Here is an 18,233-nt window from a genome sequence, read left to right on the forward strand (position 1 = left end):
ATATGATATAGAAAACTCATTTTCTATAAATAATTAACTGCCTTTAGGCATTTCCCATCTTTAACCTGTCCATGGTGTTAACTTTATTTACTGCCATGCAACGTGTCACTGCTCATCACCTCCCCCCTTATTGAGTCCTGTGATTTGCAGGTTTTGAATACATGCATCAGGCAAAGTGGCTGATCTGGGCTACAAGAGGGTGGGACTGAGGTAAAGTAGCTGGTTTTCTATTATCCAGATGGTAAGAGGAAAATTGGAGCCGTGGGAGGGAAGAAGATTGTGTGGGCTGACAATTGTGTTTCTTAATTCAGAAGTATCTGGGCTACAGGTAGTAGAAATATTATCTCTACCAATTGGTTCTCTGTTATCCTCAGTTTTCAGTATTGCAAATTAAATTATCCATCCAGTCATCATGATCAGTTTAATAGGAAGTTGGGAAAAGTCTTATCATAGATTTATTCGGGTGATGATATTTAAATCCAGAAGAAACATTTCTTCTTTGTTCTTTAAGCTTTCTAGGATGAGGTGGAGTAAAACTTTTTGCTTTTATTGACTAGTTTATTATTTCCAATTGATAATAATGAAAGTTATTATTTATTATCGTCCTTGTCAGAGTTTGAGCTATATTTTCATTTTTATTTAAACAACATTGGGCCAGGCACAGTGTCTCGTGCCTGTAATCCCAGAACTTTCGGAGGCCAAGGTGGGAGGATCACCTAAGGTTAGGAGTTCGAGACCAGCTTGGTGTAATTCCGTCTCTACTAACATTCAAAAATTAGCCAGGTGTGGTGGCGCATGCCTGTATTCCCAGCTACTAGGGAGGCTGAGGCAGGAGAATCACTTGAACCCGGGAGGTGGAGGTTGCAGTGAGCCAAGATCGCACCACTGCACTCCAGCTTGGGCAACAGAGCGAGATCTCTGTCTTAATTAAAAACAAAAAATAAAAAACATTGAAAAGAGGGTCTTTGTTTCCTTACTTTTCAGGTAAGGAAGTGGAAGATTAAACTATTTGCCCAAAGTCTCACGGTAATTTGTAGAGCTGAGATTGAAATTCAGGTGAAACTTCACATATCACTTTCTTTTTATCAGGTATGTTGAGAATATGCTTTGGTTTGCTGAACACAGAAAGCAAGTAGTTATCTAGAATTATAGTCCTGTGGTGTAAAAGCTTTTATATTTTACTTTAATTATATATGACAATAATGGGCTTTTAATCTTCTTTTTGAGATGGCAGTTTCTGGATTTACTCTTGGTACCTGCATACTTCTGTTGCACATTAGTTATGTGGCTAATTATCCCAATGGAAAAGTAACACAGTCATGCCATGGAATGATTCCTGAACATGGTCATAGTCCACAGTCTGTTCTTGTTCATGACATTTCCGTGAGTCAGATGACATTCAGACCAGGAGATCAGATTGAAGGTACCGGGCTGGGATTAACTGTTTACATTTTGGATTTCACTCTTTTACTGTTTATTGAATCTTTATTATTATTTGATTTTGACTATTTCATTTAAATCTGTTTTCTTTTGTAAGATACTATCATACTTCTTATTTTTGGTTCCAGATAACTATATTACTTAAGTAGTCTGTGTATTCCCCCTCCAGAACAGGCTTTAAAATAAGTTTTTGTCATTATTTACTGTTTTTATTAATTGTGCTATTACTTCAAGAGAAGAGAAAAATAAAGTTTATTTTATCTTGTTTAAAATATATAAACCCTTGTCCTTCTTAACATCATATAATTTTAAGAATAATTCTCTAATTTCTCTGGTAAAATGTAGGCTGATTATTAAAGATAAATCTGTAACAGCATTTTGCAAACTTTATTTTTTGCAGCTCTAGAAATGCAAAATGTTGATAGGTACTCTGTTACATAGAGAGTATATAGAAAAGTAAGTTTGGAATATTCTGTGTGATATATAATATACCTTAGAGTTCACACTGTACAGTAGGATATTAAATACCCTAAGAAATTTGCAGCAAAGAAACAAGTATTTACTTTCATCTAGTGTTTTTCTTTTTTTTTTAAATTCAGTAAGAATTTATTGAGTGTCACTATGAGCCAGACACTGTATTAAATACTGGAATTCAAAAGAAAACACCTCATGTTTTTTCCCCTAATGAGGTCAAGTAAACATTTTTTTTTAAACTTTTATTTTGGGTTCAGGGGTACATGTGCAGGTTTGTTTATAGGTAAATTCCATGTCACGAGGGTTTGGTGTACAGATTATTTCATCACTCGGGTGATAAGCATAGTACCCAATAGGTATAAACTAACTTAGCCTTATGGACTGCCCCTGGACCATCACCTGTTTTTCTCTTCTCTTTGCGGAATGGCTCACGGAGTGAACATCTTATGGAACACAGTTTAGAGCTTCTTTGCCTATAGGATGACTCTTTTCTCTCCAGGAGTAGTTTTGCATACATACACCTCATTCTAATTGTAATGTACGACCTCTAAACATTTTCTTTTTGATATTGCTAAGCTTTTTAACCAATCCTTTTGTCTTTTTCTCAGTTACTTTGTCAGGGCATCCATTTAAAGGCTTTCTCCTAGAAGCGCGTAATGCTGAGGATCTGAATGGCCCTCCTGTTGGCTCCTTCACATTGATTGACAGTGAAGTGTCACAACTTTTGACTTGTGAAGATATACAGGTTTGTGTTTAGAGTTGATCCTTGAACAATGTAGAGGTTACAGGTGCTGACCCCACCCCTGGGGAAATTGGAATTCTGTGTATAACTTTTGACTCCCCACAAACTTAACTACAAATAGCCTATTGTTGACCAGAAGCCTTACTGATAACAAATAGTTGGTTAACACGTATTTTGTATTTATATGTGTTATACGCTGTATTCTTACAATAAAGTAAACTAGACAAGAGAAAAATCTTATTAAGAAAATAAGAGAAAATATATTTACTATTCATTAAATGGAAGTGGATCATCATAAAGGTTTTTATTCTCATTGCCTTCATGTTGAATGGGCTGAAGATGAGAAGGAAGAGGAGGGGCTGGTCTTGCTGTCTTGGGGTAGGTGGAGGAGGTGAAAGGGGAGGCAGGAGAGGCGCCACACTGGTGTAACTTTATGGAAATACATTGTAATTTCTGTCTGACTTGTTTTTTCATTTTCTTAAAAATGTTTCTATGTGGTACCAATTCTTCCCTGCTTTGCTTTAGTTTCAGTGCTGTATCATAGGAGGGTCCATGTTGTAGAAGAAGGCAAAAGCAGTGTTGGATAATTTGAACCCTTCTGCCAGGTTGTCTAATGTCAGTTTGTTTTCTGGAACTGCTTCTTCTCCATAGTCCTCATTGTCATCTGGCACTGGTTTGGAAACACTCACCATCAAGTTGTCTTCTGTTAATTCTTCTGTTGTGGTGACTATTAGCTCTTGAATTTCTTGAAGATTCATATCTTGAAACCCTCCATCCCCCACCTTTTTTGCCATATCCACAGTCCCTTTTATGATTCCTTGATTGGCTCTGTAAATCTTTTAAAGTCATGCACAAAATCTTAATACAGTGTTTCTCCAGCAGGAATTTATTGTTTTAGGCTTGATGGCTCTCTTGGCTTTTTCTATAACAATGATAGTGTCTTCAATGGTGTAATCCTTCCCGACTTTCATGATGTTCTATCAGCATTCTCTTCCATAGCATTGACAATCCTTTCCATCGAGTACTGTGTGTAAAGAGCCTTAAATGTCCTTAAGACTTCCTGAGCTAGGGACTGAGTTAGAGACATTGTATTTGGAGGCAAGGAGGCCACTTCAGTGGCTTCGGTGATGAGCTCATGGGGTTCTGGGTAGCAGGGGCATTGTCTGATATTGTATTAGGCTGTTCCTGTGTTTCTAAAAGAAGTGTCTAAGACTAGGTAATTTAATAAGGAAAGAGACTTAATTGGCTCACTGTTCTGCAGGCTGTACAAGCATGGCACTGGCATCTGCTCAGCTTCTGGGGAGGCCTTAGGGAGGCCTCATGGCCTTTTACTCACAGCAGAAGCTGAAGCGGGAACAGGCACTTCACATGGTGAAAGCAAGAGCAAGAGACAGAGCTGGTGGAGGTGGGGGGGAGATGCCATATCTTACAACAACCAGATCTTGCTCACTATCCTGAGGAACAGCATCAAGCCATGAGGAATCTGTTCTCCTGACCCAGACACCTCCCACCAGTTCCCACCTGCAACATTGGGGATTGCAATTTAACATGAGAGTTGGGTGGGGACAAATATCCAAACTATATCAAATATCAATAGAACCTTTATTTGTTTATTTATTTATTTATTTATGTAGTTAGAGGCAGAGTCTTGCTCTGTCATCTAGGCTGGAGTGCAGTGGCACGATCTCAGCTCACTGCAGGCTTTGCCTCCTGGGTTCAAGTGATTCTCCTGCCTCAGCCTCCTGAGTAGCTGGGATTATAGGCACCCACCACCATGCATGGCTAATTTTTGTATTTTTGGTAGAAATGGGGTTTCATCATGTTGGCCAGGCTGGTCTTGAACTCCTGACCTCAAGTGATCCACCCGCCTCAGTCTCCCAAAGCACTGGGATTACATACATGACCCACCATGCCTGGCCAAAACAACCTTTAAAAGACAGTCTTTTACTGGCAAGGTGCTTCTTGTCTTCAGAGGTAAAACGTCCATGGAGCCAATCCAGACAGGTTTCTCATTGTCCAGTACTTCTTATAGTTACAACCAAAACACTGGCAGCTGATGTTTATCTTTTCCCTTCAAGGCTTGGGGATTAGCAGCTAGCAGCTTTATAGGTAAGAGCAGTCCTGATCATAAACTGACTGTATTTGCACAAAACAGTAAAGATAGCCTGCTCCTTCTTGCCTTAAATCCTGGTGCTTGCTTCTCTTCTTTACTAATAAGTGCCCTTTGTGGCATTTATTTCCAAAATCGGGCACCTTTGTCTGCATTAAAAACCTGTTCAAGCAGATACACTTTCTCCTCAATGATTTTCTTTTTTTGAGATGGAGTCTTGCTCTGTCGCCCAGGCTGGAGTGTCGTGGCACGATCTGGGCTCACTGCAAGCTCCACCTCCTGGGTTTACGCCATTCTCCTGCTTCAGCCTCGAGTAGCTGGGACTACAGGTGCCCGCCACCATGCCCGACTAATTTTTTGTATTACTATTATTATTTTCGGACGGAGTGTCACTCTTGTTGCCCAGGCTGGAGTATAATGGTGGGATCTTGGCTTACTGCAAACTCCACTTACTGGGTTCAAGCGATTCTCCTGCCTCAGCCTCCTGAGTAGCTGGGATTACAGGCATGTGCCACCACGCCTGGCTAATTTTGTATTTGTAGTAGAGATGGGGTTTCTCCATGTTGACCAGTCTGGTCTTGAACTCCTGACTTCAGGTGATCCGCCCACTCGGTCTCCCAGAGTGCTGGGATTACAGGCATGAGCCACTGTGCCCGGCCTTTTGTATTTTTAGTAGAGATAGTGTTTCACCGTGTTAGCCAGGGTGGTATCATCAATGGTTTTCTTAATGATGCCTGGGAACTTGCCTGCTGCCTCTTGGTCAATAGAAGCTGCTTCTCTTGTTATCTTGACATTTTAAAGGCCAAACATTTTTTCTAAAATTGTCAAACTATGCTTTGCTGGCATTAAATTCTCCAGCTTTAGACCCTTCACCTTCCTTTTGCTTTAAGTTGTCACATAATGACTTTGCTTTTTCTTGAATAATATTAGTCTATAAGTATCCCCTTCTTATAGCAATTCTTCACCTGCATAAAAGCTGCATTTCCGATATGAGATGAAAAGGTCTTTCACAAAAAGTGTGAGGTTTTTGCATCTGTTGGCATAGCTGCAGTGACAGCTTCACGAATTTTCTTTTCTTTTCTTTTTTTTTTTGCAATGATTCTTATACTGGATTCATTTATCTTGATATGGCAGGCAACTGCAGCAGCAGACCTTAATCTACAGTATATATCAAGCAATTCAACTTTTTCTTGTAATGTCACAAGTTTTCTGTGCTTCTTGGGAACACTTACCGCATCACTAGTGGCACTTCATGTGGGTCCCATGGTGTTATTCAAGGTTTATAGTAGTGCACAAAACACAATAAAAGCTGGGTGCAGTGGCTCATACCTCTAATCTCAGCACTTTGGGAGGCTGAGGCTGGTGGATTGCTTGAGCTCAGGAGTTTGAGACCAGATTGGTAAACATGACGAAACCCCATCTCTATAAAAAAATACAAAAATTAGCTGGGCAAGGTGGCACGTGCTTGTAGTCCCAACTACCGTAATTTTACGCAGTTATGATTTAATACTGCAGTTTTACATTTGTTTGTATGTCTCTGGGCTATGAATGGCACATGTGCGGTCTGTTTGTGTATGTATGTTTTGATAAATTTTAACTTTTTGTAATAGGTGTGTGTATATTTTATGGTAGTAAATGATAAAATAGACTAATACCTACATATTTTGTGCATTCAAGGCATACCTAACTTTTTAATTTTTTCAATATTTCTAGCCTATGCAGTTTGTCTGAGTTTTTTCAAATTGTTGAAAACCTCCAAACATTTTTCTAATATATTTATTGAAATAAAAATCTGCATATAAGTGGACCTATGCAATTCAAACCTGTGTTGTTCAAGGGTCAACTGTAGCTTGAAATTGTTCTCTGTCAGTTTTTTGGGGGGTCTTTGCACTATAAGGTGGTGGTTGCAAGATAAATGACATTAACCATGTATTGTAAACATCTAAATAGATTCACAACGATCAGACTTTTTCCTTAATTTTACTTGCAATATGTTTTTACACATCAGCACTCTATAAAAGGTAAAGTAGTTTGAAGAATTTATAGCTTGTGATGTTTTATATTAATATTGGCTCTATTATATTAATTTTTGAAGGGTTTTAATATTGAAGACAGAGATCTAGAGTATGAAAGGAGTCTAATTTTTTTCATTCATTCATTCATTTATTTATTATACCAAAAATGGTCCTGAATGGGAGGGACAGGTGATGGACAAGACTTACTCTTGTTCCTTGAAGAACTCCTTACCTTACGTATAAGCACATCTATGAACATATAAGTAGAACTGTGTGATAACTTTGGTTAGAACCATACACAGTGAGTGGGAAGCATAGCAGAGGGAGCCACACACAGGCTGGAAGGAACTGGGAGGGAGCTTCTTGGAGCAGGTGATCTTCAAGTGAGGCCTCAAAGAATGAGTAGGAGTTGGCCAGGTGCATGAAAGTGGGAAACAAGATTGTTCAAGAGAAAGAATTACTAAAATATCATGCTACGTATTTGAAGGCAGGAGGTTTTTCTCTTTCAATGAATCTTCTGTATTCTATTTGCGTCTATTAATGGAAGAGATATAAATTTATAATGTACATGAAACAGTGAGCAAGCTCTATCTAGTGTTAACGTACCCAGTGTTCACAACTCTCTTCAGTTCTTAGATTTCTGTTGACTCTCATTTATTCACAGAGCCAGCTGCTAATATATTGTCAACCAATCAACATTTCATTTATGGAGTGCCTGAATCCTTCTTTTTCTTTTTTTTGAGACGGAGTCTCGCTCTGTCTCCCAGGCTGGAGTGCAGTGGTGCGATCTCTGCTCACCGCAAGCTCTGCCTCCCGGGTTCACACCATTCTCCTACCTCAGCCTCCCGAGTAGCTGGGACTACAAGCACCCACCACCATGCCTGGCTAATTTTTTGTATTTTTAGTAGAGATGGGGTTTCATCGTGTTAGCCAGGATGGTCTCGATCTACTGACCTCGTGATCCGCCCGCCTCAGCCTCCCAAAGTGCTGGGATTACAGGGGTGAGCCACCGCACCCGGCCAAGTCCTTCTTCTAAATAAAATAGTCCTCACCAGAATGCTTATGTCATGCAACGATAAATTACTTTGCAAAATGATAGAAGTTCCCATGCTGAGCTATTGAGTGACTGAATGGTAGCTCTTTTCCTTTTTATTTCAGGGATCAGCTGTGAGTCACAGAAGTGCATCTAAAAAAACAGAAGTTAAAGTCTACTGGAATGCTCCAAGCAGTGCTCCAAATCACACACAGTTTCTGTGAGTATAAGAGTTTATAATTCTGGGCAAGTCATGGTGGCTTCTGCCTATAATCGCAGCACTTTGGGAGGCCAAGGCAGTGGATCACTTGAGCCCCGGGCTTTGAGACTGGCCTGGGCAACGTGGTGAAACCCCATCTCTTAAAAAAAAAAAAAAAAAAAAAAGAGTTTACAACTCTGTAACTATTAGTATAACTGAAACCATAATTAGTATGTATCATTTTCTGTACCTATTGGACATTCACCCATGTAGGAGAGTTTTGGTATAGTAATAACACCCCCTTCCTGATGTAGGAGTTTGTTTTGCTTTTTACCAGTGTATACTTAGCACCTAGCACAGGACCTGGCACCAAATAGGCACTTAATAGACATTTGTTGAGTGAATGAAATCTTGCAAGGCCTTAATCCTAACAAGAGCTATCAATTAATACTTGAGTCTTTATGTTATATAACACTACTATTAGACTTGCTCCTGTATTAGCATGAGAATACAAATGGAAGTCCTGAAATTTGGATGACTCTTTTGCAGTGTTACAACTTGCAGATTAGACTCTCAGAAAAGACTGCGTGCCTCTCAGAGTTATGAAACTCAGTAGAATTAAAACAGTACTTCTTCCTTATCCTACATACAAGGGGAAATGGAATGTTATAATGCCTTGTAATGATTCCTGAGTGGTGATATGGACATATATTTTAAGAGAAGGATTGCTATCGTGATATATCTGTTTTCTTCACTTTGTGCATAGGTCCCCAACACACAGTAGCACAACTCTGCCCCGGTATGTTAGGTGGAATGTGAAAAAGGGGATGTGACCCCAGTGAAAGCCGATGGTTACCGATGCAGCCTCTGTTACAGCTTCTTGCTGTAGTTGCTTGCTACACATGCCCTTTGGAAGAATTGAATACTGCACTCTGAAATGAGTAGTAATATGTTCTTCATATGCCAGGAAATAGAAATCTGTGCAGTTTTGTCCCTGGGTCTGACATCATGGCTATTGGAATATGCCCCCAAAACAGACAAGTAAGAAAAGAGGGACAGAGGGAGAGAAAGCAATACAAATTCATCAAGTGATGGGGTGGAGGAGAGTGGTTAAAGATTTGCCTCAGACAAAATTAATAGTCCTGTTAGGTAGTAAGTCATGTTTTTCTAGTTTAGTCTCTCTTTTTTTTTCCTTTAATGTTTTGATCTGATTGTGACAGGACACAATGAGGGTTCTAATCTCACTGGTATTGCATTTCAGAGTCACAGTTGTTGAGAAGTACAAAATCTACTGGGTGAAGATTCCTGGTCCTATAATTTCACAACCAAACGCATTTCCTTTCACAACACCTAAAGCTACAATAGTACCTTTGCCAACATTACCTCCAGCTTCCCACTTAACCAAACCAGTAAGTAACAATTTTATTTTCTCTGTAGAGATGGGGTTTCACCATGTTGCCCAGGCCAGTCTCGAACTCCTGAACTCAAGTGATGCTCCTACCTTGGAGTCACAAGGTGTTTAGGATTACAGGTGTGAGCCACTGTGCCCAGCTTAAGTAACATTTTTATAGCTTCATTAAATGCAATCTAAATAATATGTAGCCAAATATAATGTCCATATGTTATAAAATACAGAAGAGAAGGTAAACAAAATAAGACATTACATAGGAGTAAAGTGCTGTACTTAGTTTTCTCTATGTGAGCAAAGAGGTAAATTTGTGGTTGGAAATTGTGGTTCTGTGTACTTTGTGTGGTGAAGTGCGCAGAGAAGAAGCTGTGCTGCATAGTGGTAGCATGTTTTTGGGTCCTCTGTAGGAATCTGAAGGAAGCCTTCATTGCAACCTTATGACTTATAGGTTAGAATGAAAGGAAAGCAAGACCCTGCATGTTCAAGGTGTGGTCATGACATTCACCTGTAGTCTCTACTGGTAGTGGATATGTTTTCATTTGAAAATAACTCTGATGAAGCAATAGTTTTTTTTTTTTTTCTTTCTTTCTTTTTTTTCTTCTTTTAAACACAGCCAGATATCAAACAAAGAGCTTAAGTTAAATTTAGACAAGATTTGGAGGAGATTCTTAAAGTGGTGATATAACTCTTAGATCTCATTTCATTAAGGTCAAAGAGTCCTAGGGAATTGTATATGCTGAACAACAGAAAATCTCTTGTAAATTCATCAGTTATAATTTCATCTAGGCCCTCCGATTCGAAAGATTTATGATTGACAAGAAATATCTTGGAAAGTGTTATGCATATTAGAAACATTAGGAAGAAGGATTTTACTGCAGGAAATTCTGATAAGTTAGACTTCTTAATTCAGAAGTGGATACAACAAAAAACAAACAAACAAAAAAACATGTTGAGGCAGGTTGTTTCAGTTGAAAGAATAAATGAGGGCCTAAATACTGACTTGCTTAATTTTTGTGTGTCTTTGGGCAAATTACTTAATTTTCAGTCTCAGTTTCCTCACCTAGAGAAAGAGACGTAATAATATTTAGCTCTTAATATCACTGTAAGAATTAAACAAAATAATGAATGCACGTTTTCTAGAACTGTGTCTTGCATTTAATAGATATTCGGTAAACATTAGTTCCTTTACTTTTTCCTTCTTTTTATTATCCTTTTGTACCTTTTTATTCGCATAGAGAAGACAAAGTAATGCACTTTGCTCCTTATTTTATTTTTCTTCTCTTCAACATTTTATAGCATATGAGCACTATGTTTAATTACATTATTATGATTGTTGTACTTTTGTTTGACCATGCAATTAGATCTGTTATTTGTACTAGCTCTCAGTTTAGGCTTAATGCTTTATTTAATTAAAAGCTGCTTTAGGGAAATACACAGTCAATTTGGACCTGGGCTTCCCAGTAGGAATCGGTTGACATTATTGTTATCTTTCCATATATTCAATAAAAAGCTCTTGTTGGAACATTTATTGTGTCTTTGTGCCATGTTTATAATCTCTAATTATAGGGAAGTTCATTCAAAGTCAAAGGATTATAGCATGTTTAGAGCTGGAAGATACCTTAGGGTCTATTTCTTACAGTTTTCCTGTTGTGTAGTTGAAGGTTCAGGGATCCTGAGAGAACAAGTCCTTTGGCAAACATGATGTAGGGAAGGGGAGAGCAGAGATCAAAGTCCAAGTTTCTTAGTCCCCAGTGGCTTGTTCTCTTCACCCTAGTATGATCTGGCTTTACATTTCCATGAACTCTAGTTATATAATGTTTAGATCTCTTCTGAGATTTACTGTCACAGCTCATTCCAACAAAGTCTGATTATACAGCTGTTTGTTTTTTCCTAAGACTCTTTGTCTTATTTTCCTTATCAAGAAGCTCTGGATTAAGTCATCTGATTGTTGCTAATTTCTCCCCCAATAAATCACTACGGTTATTTGGAATGCTGGTAAATTGGGGCAACCATTTTTTTCTTATATAATTTTAGTATGAAATTTGAATCTGATTTCTAGAAGCAGAATCCACAATCTAAATATAATAACTTGCTAAGTTTTGTTTGTTGCTTTTTAAAACTTCATCTCTGAGAATTAGAGGATACCCTTTAGGCAGGAATGTTAGTGTCATTTAAGTCTTAGGGACTGAAATATTACCTCAAAAATTTCTCAAAACTTATCAGAAACTTTGCTCCAAAACATACTTAATGTGAAATGTTTTGTGTATTACAGGAGCTTTAATAGTCTTGAACAATTACAGTCCAACAAGTGTGTGTTTTCCAAATTTTAATTAAAATTAATTAAGTTTAAAAGTTCATAACCTAACTACTGCTCCGATCATTTTTAATTTGGGATGTGTCTTTTGTTTCCATTTGAATGCTTATTATTGAAAGGTATTCTCGTTAATTTGGGAGCTACCCGTACTTGAAGGTAGTTATTCTTCTGTCATTGCCAATGAACTGCTTGTTTGATAATTAAGATTTTTTTTCCTCTGTCATTTTTCTAGTTCAGTGCCTCAGATTGTGGGAACAAGAAGTTCTGTATTAGGAGTCCTTTGAACTGTGACCCAGAGAAGGAGGCTTCCTGTGTCTTCTTATCCTTCACAAGAGATGACCAATCGGTGATGGTTGAAATGAGTGGCCCCAGTAAAGGCTATTTATCCTTTGCATTGTCTCATGACCAATGGATGGTTGGTACCTCTCACTTACATAAGTGGTAACAAAAGGAGAATCACGGCTGGGCGCAGTGACTCATGCCTGTAATCCGAGCACTTTGGGAGGCTGAGGAGGGTGGATTGCGAGGTCAGGAATTCAAGACCAGCCTGGCCGAGATGGTGAAACCCCATCTCTACTAAAAATACAAAAATTAGCCAGGCGTCATGGCGGGTGCCTGTAATCCCAGCTGCTTGGGGGGCTGAGGCAGGAGAATCACTTGAACCTGGGAGGCAGAGGTTGCAGTGAGCCAAGATTGCGCCAGTGCACTCCAGCCTGGGTGACAGAGCGAGACTCCATCTCAAAAAAAAAAAAAAAAAAAAAAAAAAAAATCCAAAAGAACCCCCCAAAAACCAAAAGGAGAATCACTGAAGGTGTTTGTTCCAGGGTCAAATGATCATACGTAAGGGTGGAATAAGAAAGGAGAAACTAACTTAGAACAGATTCTAAGTTAAACAGCTTTGAGTACTGTGTGATTTTAACAGTTTGACAATTACTTCCAAGAACAGGCTGTCCTAAGGAAAGTTAGGAAGATCATTTTATTTCCAGTGTATTTGCTATTTTATATGTCTATCTCTTTGCGATAAAGCAGGAAATACAGTTAAGAAAAGTTTTTCTACTCAAAATGTCGTGTTTTTTGTAATGCTTTTCAAACCAGAATTATTTATTCACGTGGCCAGAACTAAAGCATGTGTTCCTGCTCTTGGTGTCCTATTTTAGTAGTCATCAGTGCATTTCCTAAACAGAGAATTAAACTTGTATATCCAGGTGGCATGTATTACAGTAGGCTCCTTTGTCAAATCAGCAGAAGGCAGCATTTATTTTAAGCAGATTCTCACTCACCCTGGGTAGTGCTGAAATGGATTCAGTGATTCTGTAGGTGGCAGCCTTGTGCTGTGGTGTGGAAGAGCAGAGGCCCGCATAAGCACCTTGGTTTCCTAGGAAGCAGGAAGAGTATTGTGGCCAGGACACATATAAGTCCTGTTCAAGCAGAGTGGGCCTGGGGCATAGGGAGGACCAGAAATGGAGAAAGCCCCTTATTAACACAGGCAAGGGGTCTTGTCCTGAGGGTTTTCTTCTTATCAGGATTTAAACTTAACACCACCTCTTTAGGGAATCATATTTCAGAAAAAGAAAAGGAACTCTGACATGGCTGTAATAGAAGAACTAATGCTTATCCTGAAAATACTCTTGATCACATTGGTCCTGGAGCAGCGTTTGCAAGTATTGTAGGACACTGGATGTAACTAACTTTCTTTAATAGGATACCATTTCAGTATGTATGCATGACCTACGTATTTCGCTAGACACCTCTGGAATGCACTTGCCATCCTCTTTCATTCAACAAAAGATATACCTTAAGTCTATGAGATACAAAAGATATCATGTACTTAAAAAAATAACATAAGAAATAATGAAACCTTCCCATTCCAAGTTGCTTGTATAGGGAATTTTATACTTGCTCAGCTGATGCGGTGATTGTTCAAAACATTTTCCCCACTTCCTTTTGTGATTGCCATCAGACCTGTAGCATGTTCTTTTGGATATTCTTAGTGTTGGTAAAAATGAACTACATTTAGTATATAAGGTGAATGAGGTTGAGTTAAAAATAAAGTGTGACTATAAAGCAATAATGATAGGTGGTGGTAGTGCTGCTGTCATGTGAATGTGATAAAATTGGCTAGAAAGGAAATTCTGAAAATGAGTCCAAAAAGGATTAACCTGTTGAATGAATGTATATTTTAATTAAGGTTCATCTCTGAGTTACAGCACTCATTTAGATATATGCTCTAGTCACTTAAAAAAAAAAAAAAACAAACCAAACACCCAACTTATTCCAGTCACTTTATAGCCAAAATTCATGCCATAGTGTATGGATACATTTCCTTTTACTGGTTACATAAAACCTGTAAGCAAGAGGGAAAGACTATTACTGCATTCAGTATGGTAATGAGTAGCCCACAGGTAGGTCAGTTATTCTGTTCTAAATTGTAGGCATTGATGGCACAAAAGCATTTATCTCTAATTCAAGATATATTTATCTTACTTAGAAATCTTATCTGTTTCCAGTATAGTACTCATCAAAAATGTTTACAAAAAAGACTTAATTACGCAGGTGCAGTTGATTTACAGAGCAATCCTGTTTAATGATTAAAATAATCTGTACACCTGTTTGCCTAACTTGGGGGAAATGAATCATCCTCAAAATATATTTTTTAAGTGGTTATTTCTATTTTTGGTTATACTTTTGAAACTTTCGGGTATTTTTGTGACCTGCTGTTCCTTTGGAGTGTATAATGTAAATTTAAATACTGAAGGTATCTGATGTCACGAATACTCATTCGATAACCAAATTATACCCATTTTCAATTTGGCTTGTAAATTAATGTTAGCAATTATTTTGGTATGATAGACCTCATCACTAAAATCAAAATGTGTAATTTACCCTATTTCTGATAATAATGACTTGCTAATGTGTGAATTTTAACCGAATTTCCAAGTACAATAAGTCCTTACTTAATGTCGTCAATAGGTTCTTGGAGCCTCTAACTTTAAGTGAGGCTACATACAGCAGTCCCTTGAATAATATCATTTCCTTCAATATCGTTTTGTTATGACATTGATGAGGAAAAAAATATTGGCCATGTTGTATGTTGTTTTGCTTAAAGTCACAGTTTTCAAGAACTTGCCTATGACTTTAATTGAAGATGTACTGTACATGCCTCTTTCCTATTTGAGATATTTTGTTAAATAATGTAAAGTCTATCAAGTATGCACATTATTAGCTTCCTTCCTTCTCCTTCCACTGTGCTTTATCATCTTACTCCATACATGATCTCTCCATGCCCCAATTCCAGGATGTCCCCAATCCTGAACTCCCTTGGACTCCAGACTTTGATTTCCAGCTGCAGGCTGGTCTCATCCAGATGTGTGTTCCTGGACAGCACAAAGCAACATCTAAAAGACTGAACTTTTTATTATGCCTCCTGATGTCTCCTTGTCTTCCCCATTCTTGGTGATCAGCAATGTCAGGAAAGCAGCTACCATTGTCGATGGCTTGCTTCTTGTTGGGTGCTGTCCTAGGCAGTTTATAAACACCTCATTTACTGCTGCCAGCATCTTCTCTGGTATTCAGAGAAATGTTGGTTGTGACTTGGATTCCTTCCTTTCATCCATCTCTCAGATCCTTCCTCCTGCCATTTCCAACTTTTTGTTTTGAAAAGTTTTAAACCTCAATAAAAGTTAAAAAGATAGTACAATGAACACCCATAAGTCCTTCACCTAGATTTGCCACTTTGTCTATTTCCATCTATCTCAGTTGATTTATGTGGTGTATATAAATACATATTTTTGTCTTGAATTATTTGAAAGTAAATTATAGATAATCATGACATTTCATCTCTAAGGTTTTCAACATGTGTCTCCTAAGAACATGGGCATTCTACAATTACCGCAATATTTTTATCACATTAAGAAAATTTAATAATGATATAATACTTTTATGTAACATACAATCTGTATTCCAGTTTTCCCAGTTGTCCCAATAAAGTCCTTTGTTTTTTAAAAATATTTCTTATTCAGGATCCAATCAGTTATTACTCAGGGCATTTAGTTGTTATATCTCTTGGATCTCCTTTACTTCAGAACAGTTATTTTATCCTTTTTCCTTTTTATAAATTAAATTCAGGCCAGTTATTTGTAGAATATTCTACAATTTATATAATAGATTTGTGTTAAGACTTTTTGGCACAAATGCTACATAAGGGATATTATTTCCACATCAGTGCATTATTTCGAAAGTTTCATAATGTCCAATTGTTCTATTATTGATGATACTATGTTTGATCACTGGTGTCTGTCAGATTTCTGTACCATGAAGTCCATTTTCTTTTTGTAATAAGTAATATGTGGGATGATACTTTGAGTCTGTATGAATATTCTGTTCCCCAATAGCCTGTAACTAGGTTTTTGCATTTATTGATGTTTCTCGTATGAATCAGTTGTTACATTTGTGGTTGCAAAATACTGATCATCTAACTTACTTCTTAGCTGACGTTTTTATGAAAATACGAGTTTTTTTTTCTCTGCACTTACCCTTCCCTTTTATAGTAACACTATGGACTAATGGGTTTCTTTTGTCCATTGTGTTGTAGTTCGTTACCACTATTCATTCTTTTAGAGGGTCATATTGACCCAAATGTGGCCAATGGGAGCCCTTTCAAGCAGGCTTCTGTGCCCTTTTGATGTCTCTACCACTTTTGAGCGTATCTTTGTTTCTGGTGTAACAAAATGTTCTCCATTCATACTTTCATGCATTTCATCATTTCTCAAAAGGACTTTATTTCCTTTTAGTAGGAATAGTATCTAGAAATCAAGATTTGGGTACTAATATGTTCATTGCTACTGATCTCCCAGGTACTTCTGATTTTATCTTTGACACACCTCTTTCATTCTCTTTATTGCATTGTCACTATCTCTGATTTGGCTTGTAGCTGTACTGTCTGCTTCCTGGACTGCTCCAGTAACCTGTCATTAGTCCCCTTGCTTCCATGATTTCTTCTTCCATTTCATCCTTCATACAGCCATTGGAATTTTCTCCCCAAGCCACATTTAAGATCGTCTTGGCTGGGCGTGGCGGCTTATGCCTATAATCCCAGCACTTTGGGAGACTGTGGTGGAAGGATTGCTTGAGCCCAGGAATTCAAGATGAGCCTGGGCAACATGGCGAGACCCTCATCTCTACAAAAAATTCATAAAAAATTAGCTGGGCTTGGTGGCATGCACCTGTGGTCCCAGATACTTGGGAGGCTGAAGTGGGAGGATCACTTGATCCCAGGAGGTCAAAGCTGCAGTAAGCTGTATTTGCACCACTGCATTCCAGCCTGGGTGACAGAGCAAGATCCTGTCTCAAAAAAAAAAAAAAAAAAAAAAAAAGGAAAAGAAAAAAAATTGTCTCAAAAATATCCCTCCAAACCTTTGGCAAAACTTCAGTAATTATAGAAAAGCTATTCTTTTTCTTAAAGCATGGTACTCACTACTTTGGGAATACTTCTGGAATTTTCAGCCTTAGAGCTTTCTTTTTATCCTTTACGTATTTTAGCTAGCAAAACTAGCTGTTTCTTAAAATTTTCATATTTCTATATCATTGGTCCTAGAAGTTCTTCAACTTGGAAAACCTTTCCTTTAATATCATCTTTACCTTGTCCTCCTATAAATATGTTTTATCTTCTAAGGTCTGCTTAATTACTCTCTTTTCTGGTAAGCCATTTTCAATTCTCTGGCCATACATAATTTGTCTTTTTGTGTCACTTATTCTATCTGTCTGCCTCATTAAAACATAGCTTTAGGTTGTGAGAGCCATATTCTTATAACAAAGTCATCTTTGTTTCTCCCACAGTGTCCAGCATAATGTTTTCTCATAGGATGCTCTCTAAATGCTTGACTTGAGAGAGGAAACTGGGGAGAGAGCTTCATTAAAATCCAGGGATTTGGTGGAAGTTCTTATATGGTGTACTTTTATGCTTTCAAACTTGAGGTTTCTAGAACTGCCTGGAGCCTGAGGTTGCAGTAGCACCTTCACTTACTCTTCATTTGGAATAGTGAGGACTGAGAGTTACCTGCTCTCTATCCCCATCATCTTCTCCATTATTTGGGAGGTCTACTTGTATTGATTTTATTTGCTTTCTTATCCTCAGTTTGCCTCAAATCAATCATTATTTGTATTAATTTTTTTATGTAACAAGAATTTCTATGTCTCATTCATGATATTCTAGAAAATATGCATTGTTTAAATCAGGGTTCAGGCCTAGCATGGTGGCTCACACCTGTAATCTCATCACTTTGGGCAGCTGAGGCAGGAGGATTGCTTAAGCCCAAGATTTCAAGACCAGCCTGGGCAACAGGGCGAGAATCCATCTCTACTTTTTTAAAAAATAAAAAATAAATCAGGGTTCAGAAAACGTTTTCTATAAGGACCAGATAGTAACTATTTTAGAGTTTGTGGGCAATATGGCCTCTGTTGTAGCTACTAAACTCTGTTGTAGTATAAAAGCAGCCATAG

The 18,233-nt window shown here is 37.9% G+C and overlaps 1 protein-coding gene across 7 annotated transcripts in view; it reads left to right on the forward strand.

The window, feature by feature from the left end:
- LOC105485457 (ferric chelate reductase 1) overlaps positions 1-18,233 on the forward strand; it is a 138,695-nt gene that overhangs the window by 95,319 nt on the left and 25,143 nt on the right. For 5 of the 7 annotated variants that reach the window (XR_011610339.1, XM_071073922.1, XM_071073876.1 and 2 more), the window contains 6 exons: positions 985-1,089; positions 1,228-1,423; positions 2,523-2,659; positions 7,940-8,034; positions 9,275-9,422; positions 11,968-12,150. Coding sequence is in view for 6 of the 7 variants with exons in the window: in XM_071073922.1 (XP_070930023.1) it covers positions 1,228-1,423; positions 2,523-2,659; positions 7,940-8,034; positions 9,275-9,422; positions 11,968-12,150 (759 nt within the window). In the remaining variant the exon portion in view is untranslated. The remainder of the gene's footprint in view (positions 1-984; positions 1,090-1,227; positions 1,424-2,522; positions 2,660-7,939; positions 8,035-9,274; positions 9,423-11,967; positions 12,151-18,233) is intronic. The other 2 variants (XM_071073951.1, XM_071073938.1) reach the window with 1 other exon arrangement.

The sequence above is a fragment of the Macaca nemestrina genome, chromosome 1, assembly GCF_043159975.1.
Source record: "Macaca nemestrina isolate mMacNem1 chromosome 1, mMacNem.hap1, whole genome shotgun sequence".
Classification (NCBI taxonomy): Eukaryota; Metazoa; Chordata; class Mammalia; order Primates; family Cercopithecidae; genus Macaca; species Macaca nemestrina.